The sequence below is a fragment of the Podarcis raffonei genome, chromosome 4 (genome assembly GCF_027172205.1).
Source record: "Podarcis raffonei isolate rPodRaf1 chromosome 4, rPodRaf1.pri, whole genome shotgun sequence".
Lineage (NCBI taxonomy): Eukaryota > Metazoa > Chordata > Lepidosauria > Squamata > Lacertidae > Podarcis > Podarcis raffonei.
In genome coordinates this window covers 72,683,410-72,711,236 of record NC_070605.1, presented here as the reverse complement: position 1 = coordinate 72,711,236, position 27,827 = coordinate 72,683,410, and the positions used below count along the sequence as shown (strand labels likewise).

At 41.4% G+C, this 27,827-nt stretch overlaps 2 protein-coding genes across 3 annotated transcripts; one reads left to right on the top strand and one right to left on the bottom strand.

Annotated features, from left to right (window-relative positions):
- Positions 1–516: 516 nt before the first annotated feature.
- On the bottom strand, positions 517–6,786 carry LOC128412378 (P2Y purinoceptor 8-like). The gene is made up of 2 exons (XM_053385265.1): positions 6,604–6,786; positions 517–1,644 (listed from the first exon to the last, which is right to left on the bottom strand). Exon 2 carries the CDS (start codon positions 1,601–1,603, stop codon positions 548–550), a length of 1,056 nt encoding a protein of 351 aa, XP_053241240.1. The 5' UTR covers positions 1,604–1,644; positions 6,604–6,786; the 3' UTR covers positions 517–547.
- Positions 6,787–14,495: 7,709 nt separating this feature from the next.
- On the top strand, positions 14,496–25,919 carry AKAP17A (A-kinase anchoring protein 17A). 2 transcript variants are annotated; one of them, XM_053387299.1, is made up of 5 exons: positions 14,496–14,604; positions 16,119–17,284; positions 19,407–19,555; positions 22,211–22,451; positions 24,037–25,919. In XM_053387299.1, exons 2-5 carry the CDS (start codon positions 16,523–16,525, stop codon positions 24,931–24,933), a joined length of 2,049 nt encoding a protein of 682 aa, XP_053243274.1. In that variant the 5' UTR covers positions 14,496–14,604; positions 16,119–16,522; the 3' UTR covers positions 24,934–25,919. The 2 variants fall into 2 exon arrangements, with proteins under 2 accessions (XP_053243274.1, XP_053243276.1); XM_053387301.1 differs by having other exon boundaries at positions 14,601–14,700.
- The last annotated feature ends 1,908 nt before the right edge of the window (positions 25,920–27,827 follow it).

Below are 27,827 nucleotides of genomic sequence, written 5' to 3'. Positions count from 1 at the left end.
ATATAAAAATTAAATAGCGTTGGCGCGAGGACACATCCTTGTTTAACCCCATAGTGCGTTTGAATTTCTTTAGTCAGATGGCCTGACCGATCGCATCTTACCCTCACCCTGGTGTTTTCGTATAGACCACGGATAAGGCGTAATAAGCGTTTATCTATGTTTGTAGCGCCAAGCTTTTCCCAGAGTCTGTCCCTTGGTATTAGATCAAAAGCCGATTTAAAATCCACAAAAGCTGCATATAAAGACCCCCCTTTTCTAGAGTATTTGTATGCCAGATGTTGAAGGATAAGGGCCTGGTCTATAGTTGAACGCTTTGCTCTAAAACCAGCTTGAGCTTCTGGTAGAATATGCTCTCTTTCCATCCACTCCACTAATTTATCACATAAATGAGCAGCGTACAGTTTGCTAATAATACTTAATAGACTGATTGGTCTGTAGTTAGCTGGCTCAGTTCTGTTTCCTTTCTTGAATATTGGAATGATGATGGCTAGACCCCAGTCCTCGGGGATACACTGGCAAAGTTTATTACATTCCAGAGCAATACAGACTATCTATTCAATACTTTTTGCATTGGTGCTATTTGCATATCATGCTCTGAAAAGATTGGAGTATTTTCACTGACCCCAACATTTACGCATCTGCAGAGCTTCTTCTGTATCTTTCGCCGAAACTCTTTGGAGCCAAAGTAATAAACCAGTGGGTCAAGGCAGCAATTGATGGTGGCTACTGCAAATGAAATTTTATATTCAAAATAAAATGATTTTTTCTGAATAGTGAAGACGTAATGGATAATTGACATGATAATGTGAGGCAAGTAACAAACCGTGATCACCAGTAGCAACACTATTATCAAACAGACAGTCTGCTTCTTAGTTTCTCTGAGTTGGGTAGAAGGGGAGTGGAGAAGTGTTATGATGATTGAGAAATAGCAAAACCCCATGATGAGCAGAGGTAGGAAAAAGAAGAAAAATACCAGAGAGGCAAAGTAAGCGACGAAGCGTTCTGTCTTGTTGTCAAACATCTCTTTAGGCAAAACATCAAAGCAGGTGATTATATCCAGGTTTTGTACACGAATCGTTAGGTTGGCCTTCATGAGTGGGACGAGGGGCAGTAAGACAAACACCCAAATGAGGGCGCATGTCAGGACAGAGGTTCGCATGGATCTCATGGCTTTGTAGCGCAAAGGGTGGACGATTCCCAGGTAGCGCTCAATGCTGATGCACATCATGGTCAAAAGGGAACAGTGCACATTACCATAGGACAGAACGGTGACAATACGGCACAGAGCATCCTCAAAGGGCCAGTTGTTTCCCCGTATATGGTAAACTATTTGAAAGGGGAGGATCATGCTGTACACAAAATCAGCAAGGGCCAGATTGATGCACAACACAATGGTGGAAGTCCAAGGCCTCGAATACCGACACAGGAACCACAAGCAGATGAAGTTGAGTGGGATGCTGATGCAGGCAATAACTGAGAAGATGGTAGACAAAGTGACCTGGAGTGCATAGCTTTGAAGCATCTCACATGTGTCATCTGACACACGCCTTACAGGAGGGAACAAGTCTTTCGATGTTGGGATGAGTGGCATATCTTGAGGCATCCTTCTTCTGAAAAGAACTGAAAGCTGGTGGAGTCTTAGTTCTAGATTGAAAAAGGAAACATATATGGAACATCCTTCATTGTAAGCAAGCAGTATGGTAATATATGTACTTTAGCCTCTGTCTATTACACAAATGTGGTGTTTTGTTTTTTAAAAAATGGATACCTAAAAGCATGTAAAAAGTAAATACCACAAAAGCTCATAACCATTAGGGATAGTGGATTAGTGCAGTGGACCATTTTACTAATAAACACTGGGTATTTTCACACTTCATGGCATCACATCTGGTTTACCCCAACATGCAAATGACATAGGGAGAAATTGGATGCCTGATGCAGTTGCAGAAGATGGACAGGAGGTGGCACAAAAACATGCAGCTCCACAAGAGAGGAGAGGCAACATCTGTTGCTGTGGAACCGACAAATTCAGCAGGAAATGCCTGAAGTTAGATGGAGCAAAGCATTATATTACAGGGATCATATACAAGTCCACTCTACCTACCTTTCTCTAGATTTACATGGGTACTTTCTGCCAATATGCCGTGCTGTTGGGACCAGGTGGAATAGTTTGTGTTATTCAACCATGATAGCCAACTGGTCAGTTCTCTAATCCTAATTAACACCACAATCTCTCAGTAGGATTATCGTGACTTGCTCAGGAGAAGGTAAACCTGAAACGTGGATGATACTTCAGACTACGTATTGATATATATGAGCCAGGGACTATGGAAAATGCTGCACGAAGCTGCTTAGTGTCTGTGCAGATATAGGGACTGTCACCAAAGGAACACTTTATTATTATCATACATGAATCAGTTAAGTGTATCGTCACCTACAGAAGTTAATAAGGTTCAGCAACATGAGGCTGCATCTAAGCTGAGCTGACAGAGGACCAGAATCCTATTCTTTTGGTAGTGGGCACAATTTTTCTCATTCACCCAGTGCTATGCCATGAAGAGCTACATTTGCCAAAAAACCCCACAACTCTTCCATACACAAGAGGTGCCCTTTCCTATATTGTGTAGGATTTTCCTTTCCATAAATAGTTCCAGCATTTTATTTTATTTTTAAAAAATAAATAGACGCTCAGAAATTTTATTGCTAATTATCACCAGAAACCATTTTAAGAGCAGGGTGCTTCTAGATGGGTTTCATAAGGGGATCGGCACACCTCATGCTTGCAAGTTGTTGCTTTTCTCCATTGTTCACATGACACTCCATTCTTATGCATTCACAGCTTGTATTCCCCCACCCTGTGCCTTTAATTCGGATTGTCGCTTTCCAGAGAAAATCTGTTACACTTTTAAAAAACCTGTTGCTAACAGGCCACGTGAAATCTCTCAGTGACTCATTTATAATATTAATTAAACCCTGGTCTCAAATCATCCTAAGAAGTAGAAGCATATTATTTCCTCTGTCCTGATGTGCATATTTCATAGGTTCACTGAGCTAGAAAGCTGTGTAGGGAAGACCATTTCTTTTTTGTTTCCTAAAGTTCAGCCTCACTGTCATTTTACACTGGAGATCCAGGTATGCTTCTAAAAACAAGAGAATTGTATTATTTTGGATTAATACACAGGAATGTATGCTGGCCATTTTAGCTAATACAGAGGTCAAGGAGTACAGAAGAGAGAGGGGGAAATGGGGGCAAACACTTTTTGCAGCTTGCTGTCTTTTCACCATGTATTTACTGATGAGAGCAGTTTGGGTGAGTAGCTGCAGACATGATGAAGTCAGGAAATAAACCCAATTTTCTTTGCTTTTGCTTTCCTGTTGTATGTTTCACTTGCAGGAACTCACTTGTGAAATACGTTTCCTTTCATGACCGTCTTTCCTCACTGCTGTTTTGTAACCAAGAAAAGAAGAGGGAGCCCTGCTTCCAGAGACTCTAAAAGCTCCCTGAGAGGAGGTTGAAGAAATTCTTGGCCCACTCACGCACTTCCTGTTGCGAAGTGTTTCCTTATATGTTTTATGCTGAGAGTTGCTTCTTGTGTGAGTCTGCAAATGCTACAAGTGTTGAGTGTGCACAAAAAATATATCCCCATGACCCGTGTTCAAGTGACTAACAGCTAAGGCCATTGGTAGAGCCACAACAACCTTTAAGAAGGGTGAAGCAGTCCATTTCAGAGAGTCCATGTTGGCCCGAATATAAGCTGTACCCATATATAAGCAGCACCTTTAAAATTCAAGGGCCTGCAGTGATGGAACCAAGTGGGCCTTCTTGGAGAAGGCATTCCATAGCCCAGATTCCATGGCTGAAAAAGCTGCCTCTTGTGCTCACTTGGTGTGCATCAAATGGCAGTGGAACAGTTGATCTGAGTTACTTGCGTGGGTTTCTGCAGGAGGATAGCTCAAGATAGTCCATGAGATATCCCAGTCCTAGACCATTTGGGGCTTGAAAAGCTCAAGACCATTTTCTTCTGAATTACACCTGGAAAGAAATTAGTAATCCATGAAGAATGGAACAATACCAGAGCTTTGCTTCAATTCCAGTACAGTGGTACCTCAGGTTAAGTACTTAATTCGTTCCGGAGGTCTGTACTTAACCTGAAACTGTTCTTAACCTGAAGCTAATGGGGCCTCCTGCTGCCGCGCCGCCGGAGCCCGATTTCTGTTCTTATCCTGAAGCAAAGTTCTTATCCTGAAGCACTATTTCTGGGTTAGCGGAGTCTGTAACCTGAAGCATATGTAACCTGAAGCATATGTAACCCGAGGTACCACTGTAGCTCTTTGGGAGTTGATGGCACTGCCATGAGTAGCACATGCCCATCTCACATATTGTATTCATAAATACATGGTGAGAGTAGGATTGTACATGCCAGCCTTGCGTGCCAACATGCACCCTTGAGAAGTAATTCCACCTACATGTTCAGTGCCAGGGTGACACCATGGTGAGGACGCTGTAAAGTGAGATGTCAATATTTTAATAAAACAAATAAAAATAAGATACATGCATGCCAATGCTCATGAATGTATGGGAGGGATGTGTGTACCTCCCTCATGTCATTCAAACCTTCCACATGGTGTCCCTACATCAAGCATTGATAGGCTCAGGCCAAAACAAAATAGCACCCCCTTTACACCATTCCATATATAGAAGATGAGCGGGCTGGCCACTGAATCTCATTTCAGCACTGGGGACAGGACAGCATCCACCTTTGCGCCTGAGGGCAGCAGGCTAGCTTAGGTAGTACAGGACAAGCCGCATGGTACACACACAGATTTATCCTCCAATAAAGGAGAATGGTTATGGGTCAGGAGGAACAGATACTACGTTGCCCTCCCCCCAGCATCTGCTGCCTGAGGTACTCGCATCACCTTGCCTAGTGGTAGGGTAAGCCCTGACTATGGATATGGGGCAGCCCTACAGAAGTGACAGCCACACCACTAGTCACAATTTTCCAGATATCTTTCCCCTGTAAAACCACCAACCAACCAGTGCCTTCCCAATCCCAGTGTGCCACAAAAGGAGGCTCGGAGCAAACATGGTGGTGAGAGGCTTTTGCCTTCTTACAGACTACGTTTAGTAAAGCCAGTTAGTGAGCCAACAGATATACTGCAAGAGATGGCTGCCAGTGTTCCTCTTCTTCCCTCCCCAGGATTGCATGCCATTCTGACTGGGAAGATTATTCTTATGGACTCCTGGTATAAATTAAACAGTGTGAAATAAAACCAATCCACTGATATGCCTGGCAAGACATCTTCTTTGGTCAGGTAGACAGAGGAAGCCCATCAAATCCAATTCCAAGTTCCTGATGAACTGGGTGTGTGGAGAGAACAACTACCAAACCCCATGCTGTATGTAAAGGTGAGTTGCATTGGAGGGCTCAGATGCCCACATAACAATTAGTAAGCTTGTGCACCTCAGGATTACTGCAAAGGCTCATGGGAGATCCTTTCCTGCCAATCAGAATTTTTCCCTATCTTTCTCTGGGACATGTAAACTAGAGGTAATGAATGTCCATTGACCTCATTTGTATTACTAACTGTTCTTCCCCAAACACGCCCCTGAATTTCAAATAAGCTCTTTAAAAAAGAAATAATCTAGCATACTTTTGGGATGCTTTTAAAACTGTGGGAGGGGCACAATAACTATTATCCAATGCATATAAATATTCAGAGTTCTTACTAGGTGGTGGGGTTTAGGGAAATTATTATGTTTCCTTAGACTGACAGAAATTATCTAAGGTCCTTAAACTTGCAGTACAGTGGTACCTCGGGTTACGAACTTAATTCGTTCCGGAGGTCCTTTCTTAACCCGAAACCATTCTTAACCTGAGGCGCGCTTTCGCTAATGGGGCCTCCCGCTGCTGCTGCGCTGCCGGCGCACAATTTCCATTCTCATCCTTAAGCAAAGTTCTCAACCCAAGGTACTACTTCTGGGTTAGCGGAGTTTGTAACCCGAAGTGTTTGCAACCTGAAGTGTTTGTAACCCGAGGTACCACTGTATAGTGTTGAGAAATTCTGTTCTCAAAAAGGCGTGTTTTCTCAAAGAGAATTTGTCATGTTAATGAGTGAAATTATTACAGTTAATGCAAAATGCTTGCTAATGAATGGAAGAGCTATTTACTCTGGGAATGAAATTGACCCAAGTGAATGGTAAATTTGTGTCTGGTAAAAATTCACAAGCATCCAGATGCCTGCATACATATAAATAGATATTACTACTACTACATACAGAACCCCCTTACCCAGAAGCACATACACTAAATACGTTCGGAAGATATAAGTACTCATCTTTTATATTCCTTCAATGTTCATTGTACATGCTCTCCTTCTAGTTAAATAACTTTGCAACTGAATTCCACCCAAAGCAGCTTCCTGAGTAACAGAGCTAGACTTTGCAATACACTTAATCATAAATACGCTACACGTAAATAGTTTTTTAAAAAAGAAATAGCAGTCAAAACTAATACTGTATAATAAATTAAGCCTGTTAGTAAAAATGATTGCTTCTTCCGTTACCTTTTTTAAAAAAGAAAAAAACCCCAATTAGTTTACCTGTTTATTCATTCACATCTGCCGCTGTGAAGGTTTGAGGTTCAAATTTTGTCGCAAGTGTCTGAACGCTGACTCCAGAAAGTATATTGCAACACCTACTTCCTTTTCATGTTCATGCTTTTGCGCACAAAAATAACACATCTTGCATGGAGAACAGGATCTTCTATCCTCATGGTTCAAGTTTGTTTTTAAAAAGAACACACACACAAAAGCAAAAAAAAAAAAAAGTGGAAATAACTACGCCCAATTACCCATGTCATTTTTTGCTTTGTCCCTTAGTATTGCTATGAGTTTGTGGGGTGCCTGGAACCCCCTTCTAATTCTTGGATGCCGGATATTGGAATTAGCAACGTGTTAAAATACAGGTCAAACCAGTTTCCTGTGTTCAGGAAATCACCTGGGAGACCAGCCATTGTCCAAGGTCAAAGAAAAAGCAATGGTCCATTACGAAAGCTATGGAGAGGGGCTCTGTGCCTGATGGAAAAATGGGAGGAGCCCCTCCTCCAGCTCTGAGTTAGTTAGCAGGACAAAGACCAGGGTTGGAAGGAGAGTTGTTCCTTAGGATTGCAGTTGGCTGGAATGTGAGCACTGAGAGAATAAGTGGCCATCTGTAAGAGAATCTGTAAGAATCTGTAAGAGAGCCATGGTGAATTTCTTTGTGAATGTAAAGCTGCTTTGGCAATGGGAGAAACTTGTGGGGTGTTAATGCTGTGAGCCCCGCCATCGTAAGCTCAGGTTGTATGCATGTGTAAATAAACTATATATCAGAAGGACACCACAGTCTTCACAAGACTGCATAGACCCCACTCCAGGTGTTCCTCTTAATATCTGTAGATGGTGTGTTAAGTTTTTCCATTGCTAGTACAGACCACATTTCGTTAGTTGGTGCAGCATGAGACTCTTAATCTCAAAGTCATGGGTTCAAGTCCCATGCCGGGTGAAAGATTCCTGCACTGCAAGGGGTTGGACTAGATGACCCCATTCTTCCTTCCAACTCTACAAATCTGTGATTCTGTGGTGTACTGTTGTTTGAGCCACCGGCTTCCTTGCAATGTCGGGATATTTATTGCATTAGATTTCTTACCCTCACCGTAACATCCCAGGGCAGGTTACGGTGCTATTTTTTTTCCAGAAAAAGAGGTACCAGAAGTCACTATGAACATCTCCCTTGTTCTCTTTTAATAGCAATGGCACCCACCTGAGAGGTACTGGAACTGAGTATGAGTTTCAGCTGAAAAAGAGCCCTGGTTAAAGCAATTTAAAAACACAAGGAAAGGGGTTTAATGAGGGTAACATTAGATGGATGTTTGCCTCCTACCTTTGGGAATTGGGCTGCTCACAAGCCAACTAAATCAACCCTGTACACCACTGGACTACAAGCTACCAAGGGCCTAAACAGCCTACTGGTGTTGCCTGTTGAGAACTGAAAAAAAGAGAGGAATTGCCAGCCATCGAGCAGGCCATAATATTAAGTCTGCTAGGCTGTGTTTGGCTTGGAAGTTGCAAATTATTCAGATCTGCAATTAATACCTTCATTCAATACAGTGTGCCAAAATGCTCAGAAATGAACTCTGAAGAAAGTTGTAAGGATACTGCATTTCTTCAAACATTACCCCAAAAGCAGAACTTGAGCAATGTTACAAATTGTTGTCTATATTTCCATTGTGGTCTGACGGCACTCTGAATAATAACGCACTCAGTGGCCGGGGCATTCCCAACTGGTTGTGGTCTCTTTCCCCACCCCTTCACTTCCCAACAGCTAAAATGAGAGGCACAGTCCACTAGTGTGCAAGGCAAAAATGAAACATATAGGATTAAGTGAAAGGCCATTGCATCAATAAAGGTGGCAGAAAAGCACCCAGGATATTGCAGGGATGCAACATCACACATGGAATAGTGGTGACTGCAGTGGCCCAGACTTTGCATGCATTAGGTGTGAGCAGAGTATGGCTGTGAAGTGGTAGGACAGAGGAGTCGTAATACAGCACAGTCATGTGTTCTTTATTTCATAAATTTTATATACCACTTTTTTAAAAAAACAAAAAACCACCTCTCTCTCTGTGCGTATATATTCTTCTTTTACAAAATTGTACACACATAAATCATAAAACATGACACGGCTGACAAAAAAAATGGTTCATGGGGGGAGGGTAAATACTAAACATATTGTTTTACAGTACATAATAATGAAGTTATTACAGTAAACCAGTTCAATGAATTCTTCAATAAATCAACTCAGAAAATAGAACTGTAGAAGTGAGCTAATGAGCAGCGCCTGCTTATCTATGCCATATTGCAATATGCTGTAGGAATTTCTCATCTATGTATTGTTTCATTTGTATATTTAATAAAACCATACCACACAGTGTAAAAAACAGTATCATTTTTCTCTCTCAGTATCGTTTTCCATTATGGCTTTTTGCCAGACTATTTTATACCGGTGATCAATATTCATTAATTGCAAGGTTTTCTAAGTGCTGGCTATTACTGTCCTAACTGCTATTACTAAATGTGTTATTAATCCCTTACTTTTTAATTGGTCCATATCTGAAGTATATACATTAAGTAAGTCTAAAACTGGGGTTATTGGGATTGTCTGAGCTGTAATCTGATCTCTGTAGAAGCTTCCTTCAAAAATTTGTCAACGTTCCCACCACATATGTTGGTATGTACCTATAATTTGGCCCCCTTGCCAACATAACAGAGAGCTATTGGGCTTTATATATAAGATAGATACCTCAGTGTTAAATACCATTAATGTACATTTTCCCCAATCAATCAATCAATCATCTCCTTTATTGGCATAGAAAAAGTACATTATATACGTGGATATAATGTATATACACAGCACAGTTAATGAAACATAGTAGGAGATACAGGTAGGTAGCTGTGTTGGTCTACCATAGTCAAAACAAAATTTCTAAAATCCTTCAAGCAGCACCCTAGAGACCAACTAAGTTTGTTACTGGTATGAACTTTCGTGTGGTATGTTACTGGTATGAGCTTCTGCGTGCATGCATACGAAAGCTCATACCAAATAACAAACTTAGTTGGTCTCTAAGGTGCTACTTGAAGGAATTTTTTTTTGTTTCGGTAGTAGGAGATACTTTAGGATAAAACTTTCCAGACATTATGAGGTATGAAAATGGCTCTTAATGGTGATGTAATTTCATGGCGTCACTCAAAAATTTTGCCACAATTTTTTGTGAACGTTCCCTAATAGTTGCTGACAGAGATCTATATCGTGCTTTTGTGAGGGAAATAGGGATGTTCTAACATCTTTCAACATACTGAACTTGACAAACTAGATTTAACTTCTAAAGAACCAGTGGGAGCTGGATAAACCCTGAAAAGTGGCAATTCTAGCAATGCACTTGAATTGCATTTATAACTAGGGGCTGCACCCCTGCTTGCTCTGCTTGCCAGCCAGCCTACCTTTCCCCCACATTAACTTCCTAAAACTTCCTCTTCCCACTCCATGCAATTACTCAGCTCACTTTTCACCTTCCCAGCCCCTTATTCTGACACTGCTTCTCTTTTTTTTGTTCTCCAGCCCCATTTTGCTTCTGTTTTTACCCCGGTGCCCGTGCTTCCTCCTCCTTTTGTACAACGCAGCATCTTCGTCCCACATATTGCAACTTCTCTGCACCTTTTCCACCTTCCACCCAAATCTGAAGCTACCCTCCTCTCCTATTCTGCAGACTTTTTCATGACCCTACTTCTGAGTAGACAAGTTGAAATATACTCAGAGTCGAGAGTGGATTTCATGCTCTTTATTCAGCTCATAGTGGTGAGGAGGAAAGAAAGTCCCCTCAAAGTATCTGCTTTATATACATTATTTACACAATGGGCTGCACGTGATTGGCTAATTCCGGAATTCTCCTGTAGGCCAATCAAGTTGTGGATTCACTTCCATCTGGAGCCGGATTGGGTGGCTCCTGCAGATCAATCATGCTGCTGCATTGTTCTAGGACCAATCAGACTGCTGCATTTTGGATCCTATTGTTCTAGGACCAATCAGACTGCTGCATTTTGGATCTTATTCAACTCAGTACATAACACCAGTATAGTGCTGCACAGCAAAACAGGTTGCTGCCCTGAGTAGATTACAATCTAAAATGTAACACAGAGGAAACAAAGGAAGGAGGTTCAATTCAAGAATTTTTCTTTTTATTCTATAGAAGGTACTGAGAGATATGCTCCTATTGACTATATGACATTTAGCTGTCACAGCTAATAACCATTGATAGACCTATTTTTCTTTGTTGAATGTTTCCTTTGCCAACTGTAAATTGAGTCTAAGACTATGAAATAGGTTCAAGAAGTTAAGATTCCCTCAAAGCTTAATCTCATGGAAACAGCTTCCTCTAGCGGAGTTCTAATGTAATAAATTAGTTTTACTGAATGGTGTATTTAACAACATGCAATTTGCTTGTTCAATGGGGCTTACTAAGATGTAAGTTCTATTATGTCAAATGGAACTTACTCCCAGGTAACTGAAAAACTATGTTAAAGAGTGAAGCAAGTGGCAAGCCATTCTCAACTATCTGGACAGTATTTTTAAATAGGGTGGGGGGTGAAGTCAGAGCTTGTGGACAGAGCAATTTTTGTACAATTTGGTTTTTAAAAAGCACACACAATCAGAGACAGATTCGAAAAGCATGGTCTGGCAAGAATTTTATTTGCAAAGGAATAATTGTAAGATGTCAATGTGGGAAACTAAAATAGTCTATTCTTCTTGGGAAATGAGTCTGAACTGATTTAAGCTTTTTGTTATCTACATACTTGCTTGATGACCTGCATATGGGAAAGAAATAGATACCATGGGCAGGCCACAGTCTGCTAAACCATTTGGTCTAGGAAAGGAAGGCTAGACTCTGGCCTCCAGTCACCCTGATCATAAGGATCTAAGGAAGAGACTTCAGTAGTGCTTTCACTTTCCAAGCCAAATGGAGCACAACTTCCCTCAATGACAGAAAGGTAGCCGTGTTGGTCTGCCATAGTCAAAACAAAAAATGGTATCTGAAGAAGTGTGCATGCACACGAAAGCTCATACCAAGAACTAACTTAGTTGGTCTTTAAGGTGCTACTAGAAGGAAAAATTTTTTTTGTTTTCCCTCAATGAGGCATTTATTATATTCAAAATACATCATCCAATCCTACATCATCCAAACTAATACTGGTTTGTTTTTAAAATAATATTTTAATTAAATTTTCAACAGAAATAACAAAAATAAAAAACAAACCACCACCACCACAACCAAAGAAAATTATACACAAAAACAATATCAAATCCAAAGGGAATCTCTTGACTTCCCTCCCCTCCACGCCTGGATTCCTTAAATTTCCTTTTCAACTGCATATCATTTCTACTTGAAATTATTTTTCTACCTCAACTTTCCTGTACTATTTCTTAAAATCCTGCCAATGTATTAACCTGTTTGCAATACTTTTGTAAATACATAATAAACATTTCCCATTCTTTTTAAAATTTCTTACCATCTTGATTTCTGAGCCTTTCCAGTTAATTTCGCGAAACTAATACTGTTCAATGAAAACAGTTTGCAAGTTTACTTATGAGCTGTCATATAATGAAAAGCATCATGAATTAATGGTCCAAACACAGCAGCTATTAAAGCACATGAAAGCACACACATGGAATAAGGTAAAAGGTAAAGGGACCCCTGTCCATTAGGTCCACTCGTGACCGACTCTGGGGTTGTGGCGCTCATCTCGCTTTATTGGCCGAGGGAGCTGGCGTACAGCTTCCAGGTCATGTGGCCAGCATGACTAAGCCGCTTCTGGCAAACCAGAGCAGAATACAGAAACGCCGTTTACCTTCCCGCCAGAGCGGTACCTATTTATCTACTTGCACTTTGACGTGCTTTCGAACTGCTAGGTTGGCAGGAGCAGAGACCGAGCAACGGGAGCTTACACCGTCACAGGGATCCGAACCACCGACCTTCTGATCGGCAAGTCCTAGGCTCTGTGGTTTAACCCACAGTGCCACCCACGTCCCAGACCACATGGAATAAGACCAGGGGTCAAATCCCCACTCGGCCATGAAGCTCACTGGGTGACGTTAAGCCAGCCACCATCTGTCAGCCTAGCCCAGAGCTTTCCACACTGCGTGTTGCGGCACCTTTGTGTGTTGGCCGCAGTGTGTAGGTGTGTCGCGCAAATGCTCCCTGTATTCCTCCAGAGGATGGAAAGGAGTTAGTATAACCTCTGGTTTGCTAGTAAAACTTAACTAGTGTGTCATTAAATGATACAGGTCTAAAAAGGTGTGTCACCAACATGAAAAGTTTGGAAAGCTCTGGCCTAGCCCACCTCACAGGGCTGTTGTAGAAGATAATCATGTATGTCACCTTGATCTCCTTAGAAGAAAAGTGAGATATAATTAGAAATAAAATTAAGTAAGTACACCCTTATTCAGTGTGATGTACGTTGACCCTGCTGTATGTCACGGTCAACGTGGGTCAGATTTTATGTTGAGTTGGCTGCTGAATTTATTACAACTCAGCTTTCTGACACACAAAATTGTCTTTTGTTGTTGTTGTTTAGTCGTGTCCGACTCTTCGTGACCCCATGGACCAGAGCACACCAGGCACTCCTGTCTTCCACTGCCTCCCGCAGTTTGGTCAAACTCATGCTGGTAGCTTCAAGAACACTGTCCAACCATCTTGTCCTCTGTCATCCCCTTCTCTTTCCCAACATCAGGGTCTTTTCCAGGGAGTACAAAATTGTCTAGTTTTCTTTTAAAAACCCACTATACTGTTAATTGGAGATTTTAAAACAAGAACAAAATAGTCTCAACGTCTTTTCCTTCGCTTGACATACGTTGAAAATTCGCACTGAACCACTAGATGGCAGCCCACCTTTAACGATGTAACTCCAGGAAGACAGTGATTTTTCTACGGTTGGGAAGCCCAATTCTTTTTAAACTCTATGATCTTAGTTCCATAGATTTATATACAGTATTTTAAGAATCTTTGTAACGTATCTTTGTCTCATCAGGAGGAATAATTGGTCTAACTTTGGAAAAGTCATTCTTGCACCTTTCCTTGGAAGTGACAAATTCCCACAGACTAGAATACGATATTTGAATCTAAGGAGTCGTGTTGTTGTTTTTTTAACTTACATTTCTTTATATATCGCAGCCGTGCTTAGACACCAGCGTGAGCCCGCTCTCAGAATCAACAAGTCGCAGGCTACTAGCAGCAAAAAGAGGCACCCGTATTCCTATTAATTGCGGTCTTGCTTTGTATGAACGGCTTAAAAATAGTAATAGTCCCAACGGTGCAAATTCTAAAGCAAACGAAATCCATTGCCACGATACTTCAAATTTAGAGAACGGTATGAATGCTAAGAAAGCCAAGCAGGCTCCGGGCTGCTTTCAAATTGGATGCTGAGATTCTTGCATTGCAGGGGGTTGGACTAGATGACCCTCCGACCCTCTTCCAATTCTATGACTCTGTAAAATGAGACCTGAGACTGATCATTTTTTTTTATTAATCCCAAGACAAAACACGCATCACATTACAGTTGAAGCTCTAGCTACCCAAATTTATTCCGCGGCCGCCGCCGCATGCATGCAGGAGGAGCCGCGCGTCCCGCCGATCCGCGAGCAACTCATAAAACTTTTCCCTCGGCGTCTTGAAACCTGAAGTGCGCATCACGCGTGTCCCTCTACATTCCGCGCTCGCCGTCTCTCTGTGTGCACCAAGCCCTTATAAGGGCATTCCCTTCACTCTATAGCGGGCGTCCGGCCCGCCCTCGTTTATCTCGGAGGAAGCGGAAGTGCTTTTGTTTTGGTGGCGCTGGGCACTGTGGGAAGGCCGGTGCGGTGCGCGCGTGCGCGGTAGGCTGGACGAGAGGGCGAGAGAGGCGACCGCGGGTTACCCTGGAGAGGAGGAGGAAGAAGACGGGCGTCGGCGGCGCTGGGCTGGTCCTTCCTCCTCAGTTTGGCGGAGGCCAGATGTGCCAAGGACCGGGCGCGCGGTAGGTACCTCCTCTTGCCCACAGCTCCGCCTATAGCCAGTCGCCCACAGTGCGCGTGTGCTGTTATGCGTGTGTCAGGACCGACACGTTTCCTGGGTGCGTGTCTGCGGGAGACGCCAGCCTGCCTTCGGGCCCGTTGTGGCCCTTAGCCCACCTGCGAAAAAAGCGAATGTCCTCTGCTCAAGTTCTCTATTCTGTGCTCATCGCCCCCCTTTTTCTCTCCAACAGTTCCTTTTTCTAAGCCTGCAGCCCCAGCACGACGTCGTCTTTCTTTCTTTCTTTCTTTCTTTCTTTCTTTCTTTCTTTCTTTCTTTCACCAGGCTCCTGGTGGCTCCTTTCACCTGCGCCCTCCTTTCCAGGGGCTCAGGGCACTAGGCTTCCCCTGCCCGTCCTCTGGAGTCAGAATCGGAAGAATCTTTATTTGCATCAGCCACTAGCCATAGCAATAAAATAAAATGTACTGAAGATAGAGGTAAAAACTTAACCATAGAAAATACATTTTGGAGGTTTGCATCAATAAGCCTTCCTCTGGTTTCATTCTCACAGCAGCACTGAGGCAGGCTAGAGCCATTTTCTAGTCCAGGGCCAGGTGGGGGTGGATGTGAACCCAGGTCTCTCTCGTTGGCCTTAGTACAACACACACTCCCTGTGTTGCATATTGTGCGGTCAGTCTTTTTTTTTTTTTTTTTGGACCTGGAACCCTTCTTTAGCACCAGCCTGAAAAGTGGGGCCTAACCGATTCATTGCCCAATTTCTTCTTCCTTGTGTTTTAGGGAGTGTGCACTGAATACTGGAAGCAAACTGGAGGTGGCTGTCACCTTCATGCTCCCCAGAGACAATCTGGCTGGCTTTTGTCAGAAACAAAATGCTGAGTTAGATAGGCTTTTTGGCCTGAGCCAGCAGGACTCCTTACGTTCTCCTGCTTTCCCCATTGACCAGCATGCAATCATATTATTTAGTTGCATAATTTAATTTTATGGTGTTAAATTAATTGCTATAGTGATTGAAAGTAGAATATATTCATTCACAGAATGAATTTTACAAATAGTAAAATATTATTAACTTGGATGACAATTTAGTAAATTCTCTTTTTATCTTAACTGTTGTAGTTAATTTCTGAGTTAGGCTTGCTGAAACTTTTTATGTTTCATGCATGTAATGCTAATGAAAATGAAAATATTATCAACTTAGGCTGTAGTCCTAACCCCATTTACCTGAGAGTAAGCCCCATTTAATTCAGTAGGATTTACCTCTGAATAGACAGGGTTAGGATTGCAGTGCTTGTCTGCTGGATGTATTCTCACTGTGTAACAATAGTTTGTAAATTTTGCTCTGTATAGCAAATATACAATGTACGTGCTATACTTAATATCTTTCCAGAAATCATTTTATAGTAATTTTGGCTTTGAGGTTTTTGCTCCTCTTCAGTTCTTCATTATCTAAAAATAATACCGTGTTTGGTTTAATAGGATGGAAAGTAAGACTCTTAATTCATTTGTTTCAATTTCACACAGATTTCTGGTTTCTGTATCCACTCGAATTCATCTCAGTTGTGATGCATCAAACAACATGCAATGAATTTGAAGCAAAAGACTACAGCTATTTCTCCGCATGTTCAGTTTCTCCTTCTTAAACACTCCTTCTTAGTACCCATCACACAGCTTTGCAGTTTCTCTGCTTGTAGTTGGAGCACAGAAGTGCAGTGTGATTAAGAAAGAGCATAATATTTTGTTGTGGACTCTATATATATATTGTTTTGATAAATTTTAACAGAGGACTAGTTCTTAAGCCTTTGAATGCTGCTTTCAGGAAACTGTTAAAATGATCATTTATTCTAAGAAAGGAACCACTTTCTGACAGTGTCTAAATCACAGATAAGCCTACTATCCCTTGTTTGCTTATTGTCTTTTTTGTAGCTATGGCAGCTGCTACAATAGTTCATGACACATCAGAAGCAGTGGAGCTTTGTGCTCCTTATGGGCTATACCTTAAGCCCATTACAAAAATGACTATCAGTGTGGCACTTCCTCAGTTAAAGCAGCCTGGGAAGTCTATTTCAAACTGGGAAGTGATGGAAAGGCTGAAAGGAATGGTGCAAACACATCAGTTCTCAACCTTGCGGATATCTAAAAGCACCATGGATTTCATTCGCTTTGAAGGAGAGGTAGAAAATAAGAGTCTGGTTAAATCCTTCCTTGCATGCCTGGATGGCAAAACTATAAAACTTAGTGGCTTTTCAGACATTTTAAAAGTCCGTGCTGCAGAATACAAAATTGACTTTCCTACTCGACATGACTGGGACTCCTTTTTTCGTGATGCAAAAGATATGAATGAAACTCTGCCAGGGGAAAGGCCAGACACTATTCATCTGGAGGGCTTGCCCTGTAAATGGTTTGCGCTGAAAGACTCTGGCTCAGAAAAACCAAGTGAAGAAGTTCTTATTAAAGTGTTTAGTAAATTTGGGGAAATACGGAATGTGGACATACCCATGTTGGACCCGTATAGGGAAGAAATGACTGGCAGAAACTTTCATACGTTCAGTTTTGGAGGCCATTTGAATTTTGAAGCTTATGTTCAGTATGAGGAATATGCAGGCTTCATCAAGGCTATGAATGCTTTACGAGGGATGAAGCTGATGTACAAAGGTGAAGATGGCAAAGCAGTGGCTTGTAACTTAAAGGTGAGATACTTTTGAGCTGTTCCTAGTAGAAAATTCTTCAAAGAAACATTGCATGTTCTTTTCGTTTATATTTTGATGAGCTGCTGCTTAAGTTACCAGTTTTAGGTGCATGCACCCCATAGTGAACCTTTAGAGGCATTTATTTTAAACATTTGTATGCCACCTTTCCACAAATGGTACCCAAAGCATTGCCCAACTAAATGGTGTGGGGAATGTAACTTTGAATATGACAGAAGAAGCAACTCGCAAAGAAAATGTCACAAATTATAGTAACTGTGAAGTATTAATTGGGGGAATGTGCTATCACTAGTTCTTAACAAGATACAGGCATACAGTTTATGAATTGTAATGATGTAGCAGACGTCTGAAAGACTAAATATATAGAGCAGCTGCCAGTGCATCTTTTCTTTGTGCAGCAGAAATCCACTTGCACAAAAGTGCTTCTGGATTTCTTATTTCTCCTTCAGCAGCATTCCTGCCCCCCTAAAAAATATCTGCTCCAGTAGTGGGAGGATAGCAAGGAAAGCCCTGTTTCCTGTGTGGATGCCCGCTTACCCTACATTTGATCTCACTCATAGTCTATTTTAAGTCATATGATCTCAAAAAATAGCGGTACATTAAAAGAATATCCAGTCTTTTTCTAAACCTGAGTACTTTGTGGCAGCCTTCTGAATTGCCTTTTGCGTTGCTTCCTGTGCTTCATTCTGTGCTTTTTTGAAGTTTGTGCCCTTTTCCTAGGCCCTATCGAAGCATGCTGTTTCACACACTAGAGAGAGTGGACAAGTTGCCTAGCTGCTTCTCCATTATATTCTAGTGTTCACCTTCTAGTGCTCACCTGTGGGTACCCTTGTTCCCCGTCTCAACATAGGGATGGATATATCTATAGCAGGGAGCTTGCTGCATTCATAGAGGTTCCCTATGGGATTGAAACTCTACATGATTCTAAATTGCACGTGGATCTCATGAGTAAAGCAAGCTCCCCACTGCACATATCACCATCCAGGGAATTAGCAGGGCATGGAGCCTGGTATGGGGACATGATGGGGGCTGGACCAACTGCTGTGTCTCCAGTCTCCCTTATTGCTTTGGGGAATTGAACACCCAAATAGGGCTCTGCTGCATATGGGAATAGAGAGTAGGAGTGACATAAGAAAATATGCTAAAGTTGTCTTGTGAGAGACTGATGGTTGGTTCATACACTATATCATGCAATTCCCAATTTAAAATGAAAGTTATTTTGCCAATTCATGTAATCATGAATTTTTTGCCATTCATGTAATCATAACCCTGAAAAGAAGAGCAATTGTTCTGGCATTATTCATGTTTATCTTTCCAGTTGATTTTTTTTAATAGTATATAATTTCCTGTTTAATATGTTCTGTTAAAGAATAGAGTGAGCTCTATGTGAAATTAGAGTTTGCATTTAGAAGTAACAATATTTATCTAGTCAGCAGATACTCAGTTTAACTAGAAAGGCATGTGGGTAAGTTAGTGGTCTTAACGGTATGAGTGGGCATCTAGGAAAATAGTTGGATCAGCCCCTCAATTACTGGGAATTCGCTTTTATCTGCATTGCAATATGGTTTCAGGCATGTAACGTTTGTGTTCCTTTTGAATGCAGTCCATTGCAACTGTAATAAAAAGTCCTATGTGAGCATTTTGATAATGATGCATTCAACATTGGAATCTTTCAGTGTTCCCATTTTATGGGTGGATTAATTGGAATTGTATTTACATACCACCTAGTCATTAATGTCCTCTGGGCGTCCCTTTTGCTTGTTCTTTCTACTGAGTAAAGGACAAGTAAACACTAGGAAGCTTGTCATTTACAGTTCAAAAATCTTGCAAGGCTTTTTTGATAATTACTTAAGGAGGCACACTGCGGCAAAATATGAGAACCACTGTCGTTCAGGACTGTTAAAGGTTAAGAATGAATATCCTTAACCGTACATTAAGTTAGAGTGTCTACAAGTGTGGACAGACCTGATGCTTAGTTTTCAAGCTTCTGTAACTGGTAACCACAAGTGTTCCATTCTAAAATGCAGAATGAAATCAAATGGAACACTTAAAAATCTGTCTGTGTACTTTAATGTGAATACTTTTTGTTCTGTGTCTGTAAAAGGTTTCATTTGATTCAACAAAACACCTGAGTGATGCTTCAATTAAGAAACGTCAGCTTGAAAGGCAGAAGCTCCAAGAGCTTGAAAAACAGAGAGAAGAACAAAAACGTAAAGAAAAAGAAGCAGAGGAAAGACAAAAAGAGGAGGAAAGGTACGCTTCCTTCCTAAGAAATAACAAACTCTGTTAACGTTTTTGTACTTGTAAAATGTAACATAGTCATTTTTGGTCTTATATTTTGGGCTGTTTATTACTCAAGAGATGTTTTGAATATTGTAAACCATTTATATTTTGCTTTATGTAAATGTTTACATTAAGAAGCCATAAATTGGGGTGTTTGATACAAACTTTTGGAAAATGCTACTATTCATCTAGAAAGCGCAACAATAGACTGTTGCTTCTGACAGTAAAATCAATCTAAGAAAATAACAGTTTCTGAACAAGGCATTTTCCACTTTCAGCTAATTAAGCTCAACACACTTGATCCTGTTAATATGTGTCTTTAGTTAAGCTCCTGTAGGTCTAATCTGGAGTAGCCAACGTGTTAATCTGAAGATGTTGTTGGGCTAGAACTCCCTTCGGCTCCAGCCAGCATGGCTAGTAGTTTGGGATGACAAGGGTTTATAGCTTCACAAAATCTGGAGTGACCATGTTGGCTACACCTGGCCTAGTACAATCTGTTTAAAGCTTCTGATAGAACACCAAGCTGCAGTCTTTGATGAAATTACTTCAGAGCAGTTCCATTGACACTGCACTCTTGTGAATGGTTACTCTGTACATTTCTCTTGAGCATCTTATTTATCAAAGTGTTACTGAGCATATTTACGAATAAGGCTGGTATATTTTGTTGCGTTGTGGGTGGAGATAATTAATATGCCACCAAACATGTTTAATTCCATAATTCTAGACCATGGGTGATACCATTTAGTCATACTCAGAGGACGCCCATTGAAATAAAGTCTACTGATTTCATTGGTTCTGTTTTGAACATGGATAGCATCAAATAGCTTTCAGTAGCTCTTTGATACTCTTAGCAGTGTTCTATTGCAGTAAGAATAAATAAATAATAATAATAATAAACCTTTATTGTCACTACACCACCTGTGTTCATTGAAATTAAACGAGTCCCCCCCCCCCACATACACTCAGTCTTGTTCGCACTCTGTGTGCTTATTGGAAGTCAATTGCACCACTATTTTTTTCCATTCAGCAGCCCAACAGCCCACGGATAAAAACTGTTTTTAACCTGTTTGTGCGGCTGACTATACTTCTGTGTCTCCTGCCTGAAGGTAGGAGATTAAAGAGGTGCTGGCCAGGGTCTGAGTCATCCCTAAGAATTTTCCTCACTCTCCTGAGGCAGCAATCTCCTGCGATGTCATCTAGCAAACTCAGGGGACAGCCCATAATGTCATGTGCTGTATTCGCCACCCGCTGTAGGGACTTCCTGTCCATGGCTGTCAAACCAGCGTACCACACTGTAATACAGTATGAAAGGACACTTTCTACTGTGGCCCGGTAGAAGGAGATCATCAGTTTTTGTTTGACTTTTTTCTTTCGCAAGACCCTGAGGAAATAGAGTCTCTGCTGGCCCTTCCTAACCACCTGGGTTGTATTGATTTTCCAAGTGAGGTCTTCACTAAGGTAGACTCCCAGGAATTTAAAGGAAGAGACTATCTCCACACAGCCCCCCCACCCCGATATACAATTGGGCTAGTTCCCCTCTCTTCCTCTGAAAGTCCAACACCATCTCCTTTGTCTTACTGATATTTAGGTGCAAGTTGTTCTCTAGGCACCATGTCGAGACTTTTTGAACCTCCCTATATGCTGATTCATCTCCACCTGTAATTAGACCCATTATGGTGGTATCATCTGCAAACTTAATAATTACAGTAGATGGATTGGATGAGATACAGTCATGTATACAACAAGTACAGGTAAGGACTCAGCACGCATCCCTGTGGGGTGCCAGTGCTGAGCTTCAGAGAGGTAGATGTAACAGGCCCAATCCTCTATTTGTGTGCGATCCCTCAGAAAGTCTTTTGTCCAATCACAGATGGTAGAAGAAAGGTCCAGGTCCCCCAGCTTTTTAATAAGAATGTCTGGAAGCATGGTATTAAAAGCCGAGCTGTAATCAATAAACAGCATTCTGACATAATTCTCCAGTCTCTTAAGATGACTCGCTGCAAGGTGAAAAGCTGTGGCTATGGCATCATCTGTTGACCTATTTCTCCTATAAGCGAACTGGTGTTCATCAAAATCTGGTGGAAAACGTGTCCTAAGATGTTGAAGAACCAATCTCTCAAAGCATTTCATCACTACAGATGTTAATAGCACAGCTCTTGCAGTTTGATGGCTTTAGCTGCATAAATTACACCCAAACTTAATGATGCAGAGCTAGCTTTATGCCAGATAGAAGGCATGGCATCTATCCTCAGAATGTGAGCAGTTCTTCTCACACCTTGCATTACCACCTTCCTGATGAAAACAGGTGTTGTAATGGCCAATTCTGTTAATGTGTATTAGACTTAACAAATAAGGATGTGATTTATGGTGTTCTTGATACCACGTTCTTATCCATAAAATGATTAAAATAGTATCAGTTCTGTTTTACCTTCTTGTTGTGGCTTGGGAAAATATTCAGAAATGTTGCTTTGTGCTCAATATGGCTTCGTTTCTTTGAAATTGGTGAGGTTTAACCTCCAAATGAATTTGAAGCTGTTGGTAATAGTTTTGTTTGTTTGTTTGAAGAATTCTTTAAAATCCTTTAAAATTGAACCTATTGCGACTAACTGCAATCTTTATCCTTAGGAAACAGAAAGAACTTGAGGAATTGGAGAGAGAGAGAAAGAGAGAAGAGAAATTGCGCAAAAGAGAGCAGAAACAAAAGGATCGTGAAATTCGTAGAAACAAAAAGCGGCTTGAAAAAATACAAGCTGAGGAGCAAAAGAAACTACAAGAGAAAATAAAGCTTGAGGAGAGGAAGCTTCTCTTAGCTCAGAGAAACCTTCAGTCTATTCGATTAATTGCTGAACTGCTGAGCAGAGCGAAGGTAACTGGTTGTTTGTTTTTAAGGTTTGGACATGTGTGCATGGGAAAGCATTATAACCCCCCCCCCCCAGCGGCTTATAAATGAGGATTTGATAAATTACACACACACAAACACAAATGGATTTCTTCTCTCTGTTTTATAATGATGCCTCTTCAGTTACTCCATTTTAAATCATGTTCATAGCACTTTGCTGTTAGCATTGTGTTTTGGCTAGGCTAACAAACCAACTCTGTCTTCCTGTTTGAAGGACAAATAGGCTACTGTGTTTTCCGACATCATAAAGCTGAACCAGTGTGTCATGCAATCTGTGCAAAAGGGACAAAAACCTGTATCCAGGAAGCATGCATAGGACCTGGGAGTTGGGCATCAAGGGTCTCCCTTTATCCCGTGCCGTTACCTGAGTTTCTCCAGTAAGGGATCATGACCAGCATTGGGATAGTCATGAAGCTTGCCACATCAAAGGCCTTTCTGAGTTCACAAGAATGCAGTTGTTGCATTTGAGGAGTTAAGGTTGTTATGTGTTTGTATCAAGGACCTTTTCATGTATAGCTTGTGCTCATTTGCCAGGTTTAGGACACTGATTTTGCTGCTGTGGCACAAATAACAATTTGTCAGTTTCATGAGATCACTCTGCTTATAAATTTATTTAGGACCTGAATAGTAATTTACAGAGACTTGAAAACCTAGGAAAATCTAGCAATCCATTCAAGGAGAATAAAAAAAAAAACTAAAATAAAGTTCCGACTTTCCTTAATCTCAAGCCTTTCTTAAATCTTAAAGTCTTCATGTCATCAAGTTGACAACAGTGCAAAATTATTTGTTGCAAAAGTTGATCAGTATAAAGTAGAGTTTATTTTTTGGTCCTTTTGAGCTTCTTTGTTGGGTTGTTCAGACTTCTTTCCTAGGAACTGATCTGCTTTGAACCTATTTCAGAAAGGCTGCTGGATTGCATTAGCAATTTAAGAATGAGAAGCAGGAAATCTGCTACGGTTCTGTCCTTTAGTGTGTTGGTGAGTGTTGAGATGGGCAATTCTTTTTGGCCCTGAGAGTTGCATTTGGTGGGTGGAGAGCACACACACTCACATGCAAGCTCATAAACCTTTCTTTCAGCAAGCCCAATGGGTACACACACCAATTGTCTATGAATTCTCAGCTCCTCCCAGTGCCAGTCAGCTGAGCAGCAGGAGAGGGGAGGGACATGATAGGCAGAGGTCCTATCACATGCCTCCCCCTTCTCCAGTTCATTGGCTTGGGCAGCATGCTCCCCCAGCCCATCAGACAGGCAGGCTGAGGAAAGCACTATTGCAATAGGCGGTAAAGCCTATTGGTGGAGGGAGCCCTTTCTACCTATGTAAATTGTGTTCCCTGCATATATCTGTTTGTTGGGCTGATGGGGCGTATTGAGTTGGGCTGTAGGGAAGGTCTCTGTGGGATGCAGCCTGCCTACTTGTGGTCTGTGTAGTTCCCTTTTTGGGGAATAGTTTCCCTTCTAACAGTTCTCTGAAGTTGTGCAACATTGACCCTGCCATGGAATGAGTGTATTTGATATAGAACTAAGGGAAATCTCTTCTCTCTATCCTTTTAGGCAATAAAGCTTATGGAACAGGAGCACAACAAGGAAAAAATCCACCTTCAGCACTTGGAAGAAAGGAGGAGGCTGCAAGAAGCTGAACTCCGACGGGTAGAGGAAGAAAAAGAGAGAGCTCTTGGACTGCAGAGAAAAGAAAGAGAGTTGAGGGAGAAACTGTTGAGCAACCTCATGAATAAGAAGGTAGAAGAAACCCATCTGAAGAAGAGTGAAGCTAATGCACTGCAGCCTATGCCTTTGAAAGCGCTGGTGGGTGTTCCCCATTGTGTTGCATCTACTTCCATGCAGTCCCCTTTAGCCAAACCGATGCAGCTCTGTCCTAGCAGCATAAAGGCTAATGAAAGTGTGAGCAATCAGCCAAAGTACTTAAATGGAAGCCTGCATGAGGATGTTCTCATCAAAGACGCTAAGATTAATGTCAGTAACAGGGACACCGTTTCCAATGAAAGTAGTTCAGGTGTCCTTTCATGCATTCCTACAAATCAGCAACACAAGACCACCCCAGACCGTGAGCAGAACACCTGCAAGAAAGACTTGCTGTCTGAGCAAGGCAAATGCAATAGGGAGCCGAGCAAGGGGAAGACTCGCTCGTGCAGAGACATGGGCAACCATCATAGCAAGGATAAGACTGAAAAAAGCAGGCACAGAAGAGACTTGAGTAGTGATGATGAAAAATGTAGGAAAGAAAGGCGCCTCCATAAGAAATACTCTGCGAAAGGGAGCAGTCCTGGCCTGAGGAGCTTAAGTCGGGAATATGCACGGCACAGGCGATCCTTAAGCAGAGACAGGAAGGAAGATAAAAGAGGGCGCAGTCATGGCCACAAGAGCGCAAGCAAGAAACAAAAGCACCGGAAGAGATCTTTGAGCAACCAAAGAAGCACTTGGAGTAGGTAATGAAGGACTTGGCCTTTTGTAAGGGCTATCTCAGAAAGGACTGTAGTGGAGCTCTCGTTATTCGGTCCAGGGAGGAAAAGAAAACTGATTGGGACTTCTTTTTTTTACTTGAATTTAGTTTATGGAGTCCAAGACATATAGGTGCGCTTTTCATAAATATTTTGGGGCTTCTTTTATCTGTCAGCAATGTGTTGGCTTTCTACAGTGCTATAAATTCTGATCATTCTTGCTCACGCTTTTTCTGTGATAACCAGCCTAATCAGGCATTCAGCATTTCACTTCATTTTCAAAATTATTGGGTCCTTTTTCATTTCTAATGATTGCAGCCGCAGCAATCTTTTGTTTAGAGACTGGCATGTGTATGTTTCTGAAAGGAAATGTAAACTTGACACGTTGACCTACTTGATTCACAGGAAATAAGTAATTACATCCAGGATTTTTTGCTATCTTAATTGGTGCTAGATGCAACCATATTTTTTATACACTGCTGTGATGCCTTCTTTGCTATTATGACAATTGCAAACTTGATAGATTGTTACAGGGCCCAAATAGACATTGCGTTTGCTACTTTACAGATTTTGTTCCATTTTGAAGGAAATATGCCAGGGTTTTGGAGCCTTTGGAAAGCAGATACACAGGCTGCTGTAGTTTTAGTATTCACATTTGACCTTTTCTTTGTTCAAACCATTGGTTGAAATATTCTTCTACATGCAATTTCACAGGTGTCTATTTTGAAAGAGGGGCCTTCCTGCTAAATTATTTTTATGTGCTACGTTCAGGTTCAGAGTTGTACTTTCTCTTAAGTAACTTTTTAAATAATATCTTTGCTTCTGAAAATGAAGCTTGGGAATTTCCCCAAAATATTAACGTTGCAGTGCAAAACCAGCTTTTTTACCATCTAATGGTAAAACCACAGAAGCCATTGCCAGTGAACCCAAATTACTGTTTCTTATTTCGGTACATTAAAAGATATATACACCGTTAAATATGAATTGGTTTGTCTTTTGTTTTAATAACTGATTATGCAGAATCCTTAACATAAAGTGGTTCTATTTTAAAGCTTCTTCTCTTTTACAAGATAATTTCATTTTTATCTGCTGTTTTGCTCTTCCCAGAAGCAGGAACGTTCCCACTGTTCTTTCACATTGATGAAGATTTTTGTTTTATTTCCTGCACAAAAACTTTTTCCCTGAGGTCACATTTGACCTTTGGCATAATACTAGAAATCTCCTTTTTGTTTCTGTATTTCCAACGATGCCTTGATCTTATTGTATATAATATTTAATACTTTTCGTGGCATTTCAGTTTAATGTAGCTGTATCTACATTAAGGGAAATGGGTGGCGCTGTGGGTTAAACCACAGAGCCCAGGACTTGCCGATCAGAAGGTCGGCGGTTTGAATCCCCACGACGGGGTGAGCTCCCGTTGCTCGGTCCCTGCTCCTGCCAAGCTAGCAGTTCGAAAGCACGTCATGTGCAAGTAGATAAATAGGTACCACTCTGGCGGGAAGGTAAACGGCGTTTCCGTGTGCTGCTCTGGTTCACTGAAGCAGCTTAGTCATGCTGGCCACATGACCCAGAAGCTGTCTGCGGACAAACGCCGGCTCCCTCGGCCTATAGAGCGAGATGAGCGCGCAACCTCAGAGTCGGTCACGACTGGACCTAATGGTCAGGGTTCCCTTTACCCTTTATCTACATTGAAGCATGATCTGACCTAAACTGTGGGGTCAAAGGATTTCAGATATTATTTGCTCACGTTTTCTTTTTTTGCATCCAGAATTTCACAAATTTGAAAGCTTGGGGGACAGGACCTCAAATGACCTGTTTCTGTGTGAAGCTGTTCATCCTATACATAGCACTTTGCCATAGTTTCCTTTTTGCAACCATGTTAGCTGTTGTACAGCAAGATCCCCTGACCCTCGTGAGTAGTTGTTTAGGGGCACATGGGCTGCAGTGGTAAGAGCAGGCTAGGCAAGTCTTCCTATCTGCCCAGAAGCCACCTCAGAGTCTTCTGGAGTCTGGTCAAGTTTGCACTTGCACAGGAAATACTCCACAGTTCCATGTGTGCCCCTTGATGGTGGATAATAGGTATCCTAATGCTTCAGTCAAATTTTCTAGCCATGCTTGCATTTGAGAACATCTGTGCACCTGCATATCCAAAATAAGATCAAGCACTGCTGACAGTGCTCTACATACTTTCTGGCTTCTGTGCTATGAACTTAAAAGCAACATCTCAAATTACAGGGTTTTTTTAAAAAATGTTTTTTGAGAGTAGCCACCACATAACTGCTGTGGCTTTCTTTTGACCTAAGTAGTCTTGAATGAATTCACCCTCACTTAGCCTTTTTTCCCCTTTGCCATCTCTGATGGCTTTAAAAGAGATACTCCTGTTAACACAAATTTAGCCGTGAACTTCTTGCCCTCAGTCTAATTGGGCCAGGTTCTTAAAAGGTATCACCATGAACATAGTTGCTTTCGCACATTGCATTTTTTTTTGCTTTTTTTTTGTGACACTGGTGGTTTTTTCAGCAGTTCTAATGTTGAGTGTTACCTAATTCAGGCGAGAATTTTCTCTTAGAACGAAATGAGCATGTTTACAAGCTAAAACCCACTCCATCCACTTCACACAGTAATGTGCACAATGTTGCATAACCAGATGCAGATTAGAGCCATGTCTGGCATACAGATGTACTGTAGATTGATGAAATGGAGCTAGAGAACAAGGCCGTTTTTAAGAAAATCAGAGTGAATTAGAACATCCAAAACAGTAGCTCGCTAATAAAATATGCTTTAGTCCCTCAGCCCACTAATTTTAATGTTTGTAGTTTGACACATGCATCAGAAGAACATGGGATAGTTGGACTTGCATCAAAGAAACTAGGGTTCAAATCCACA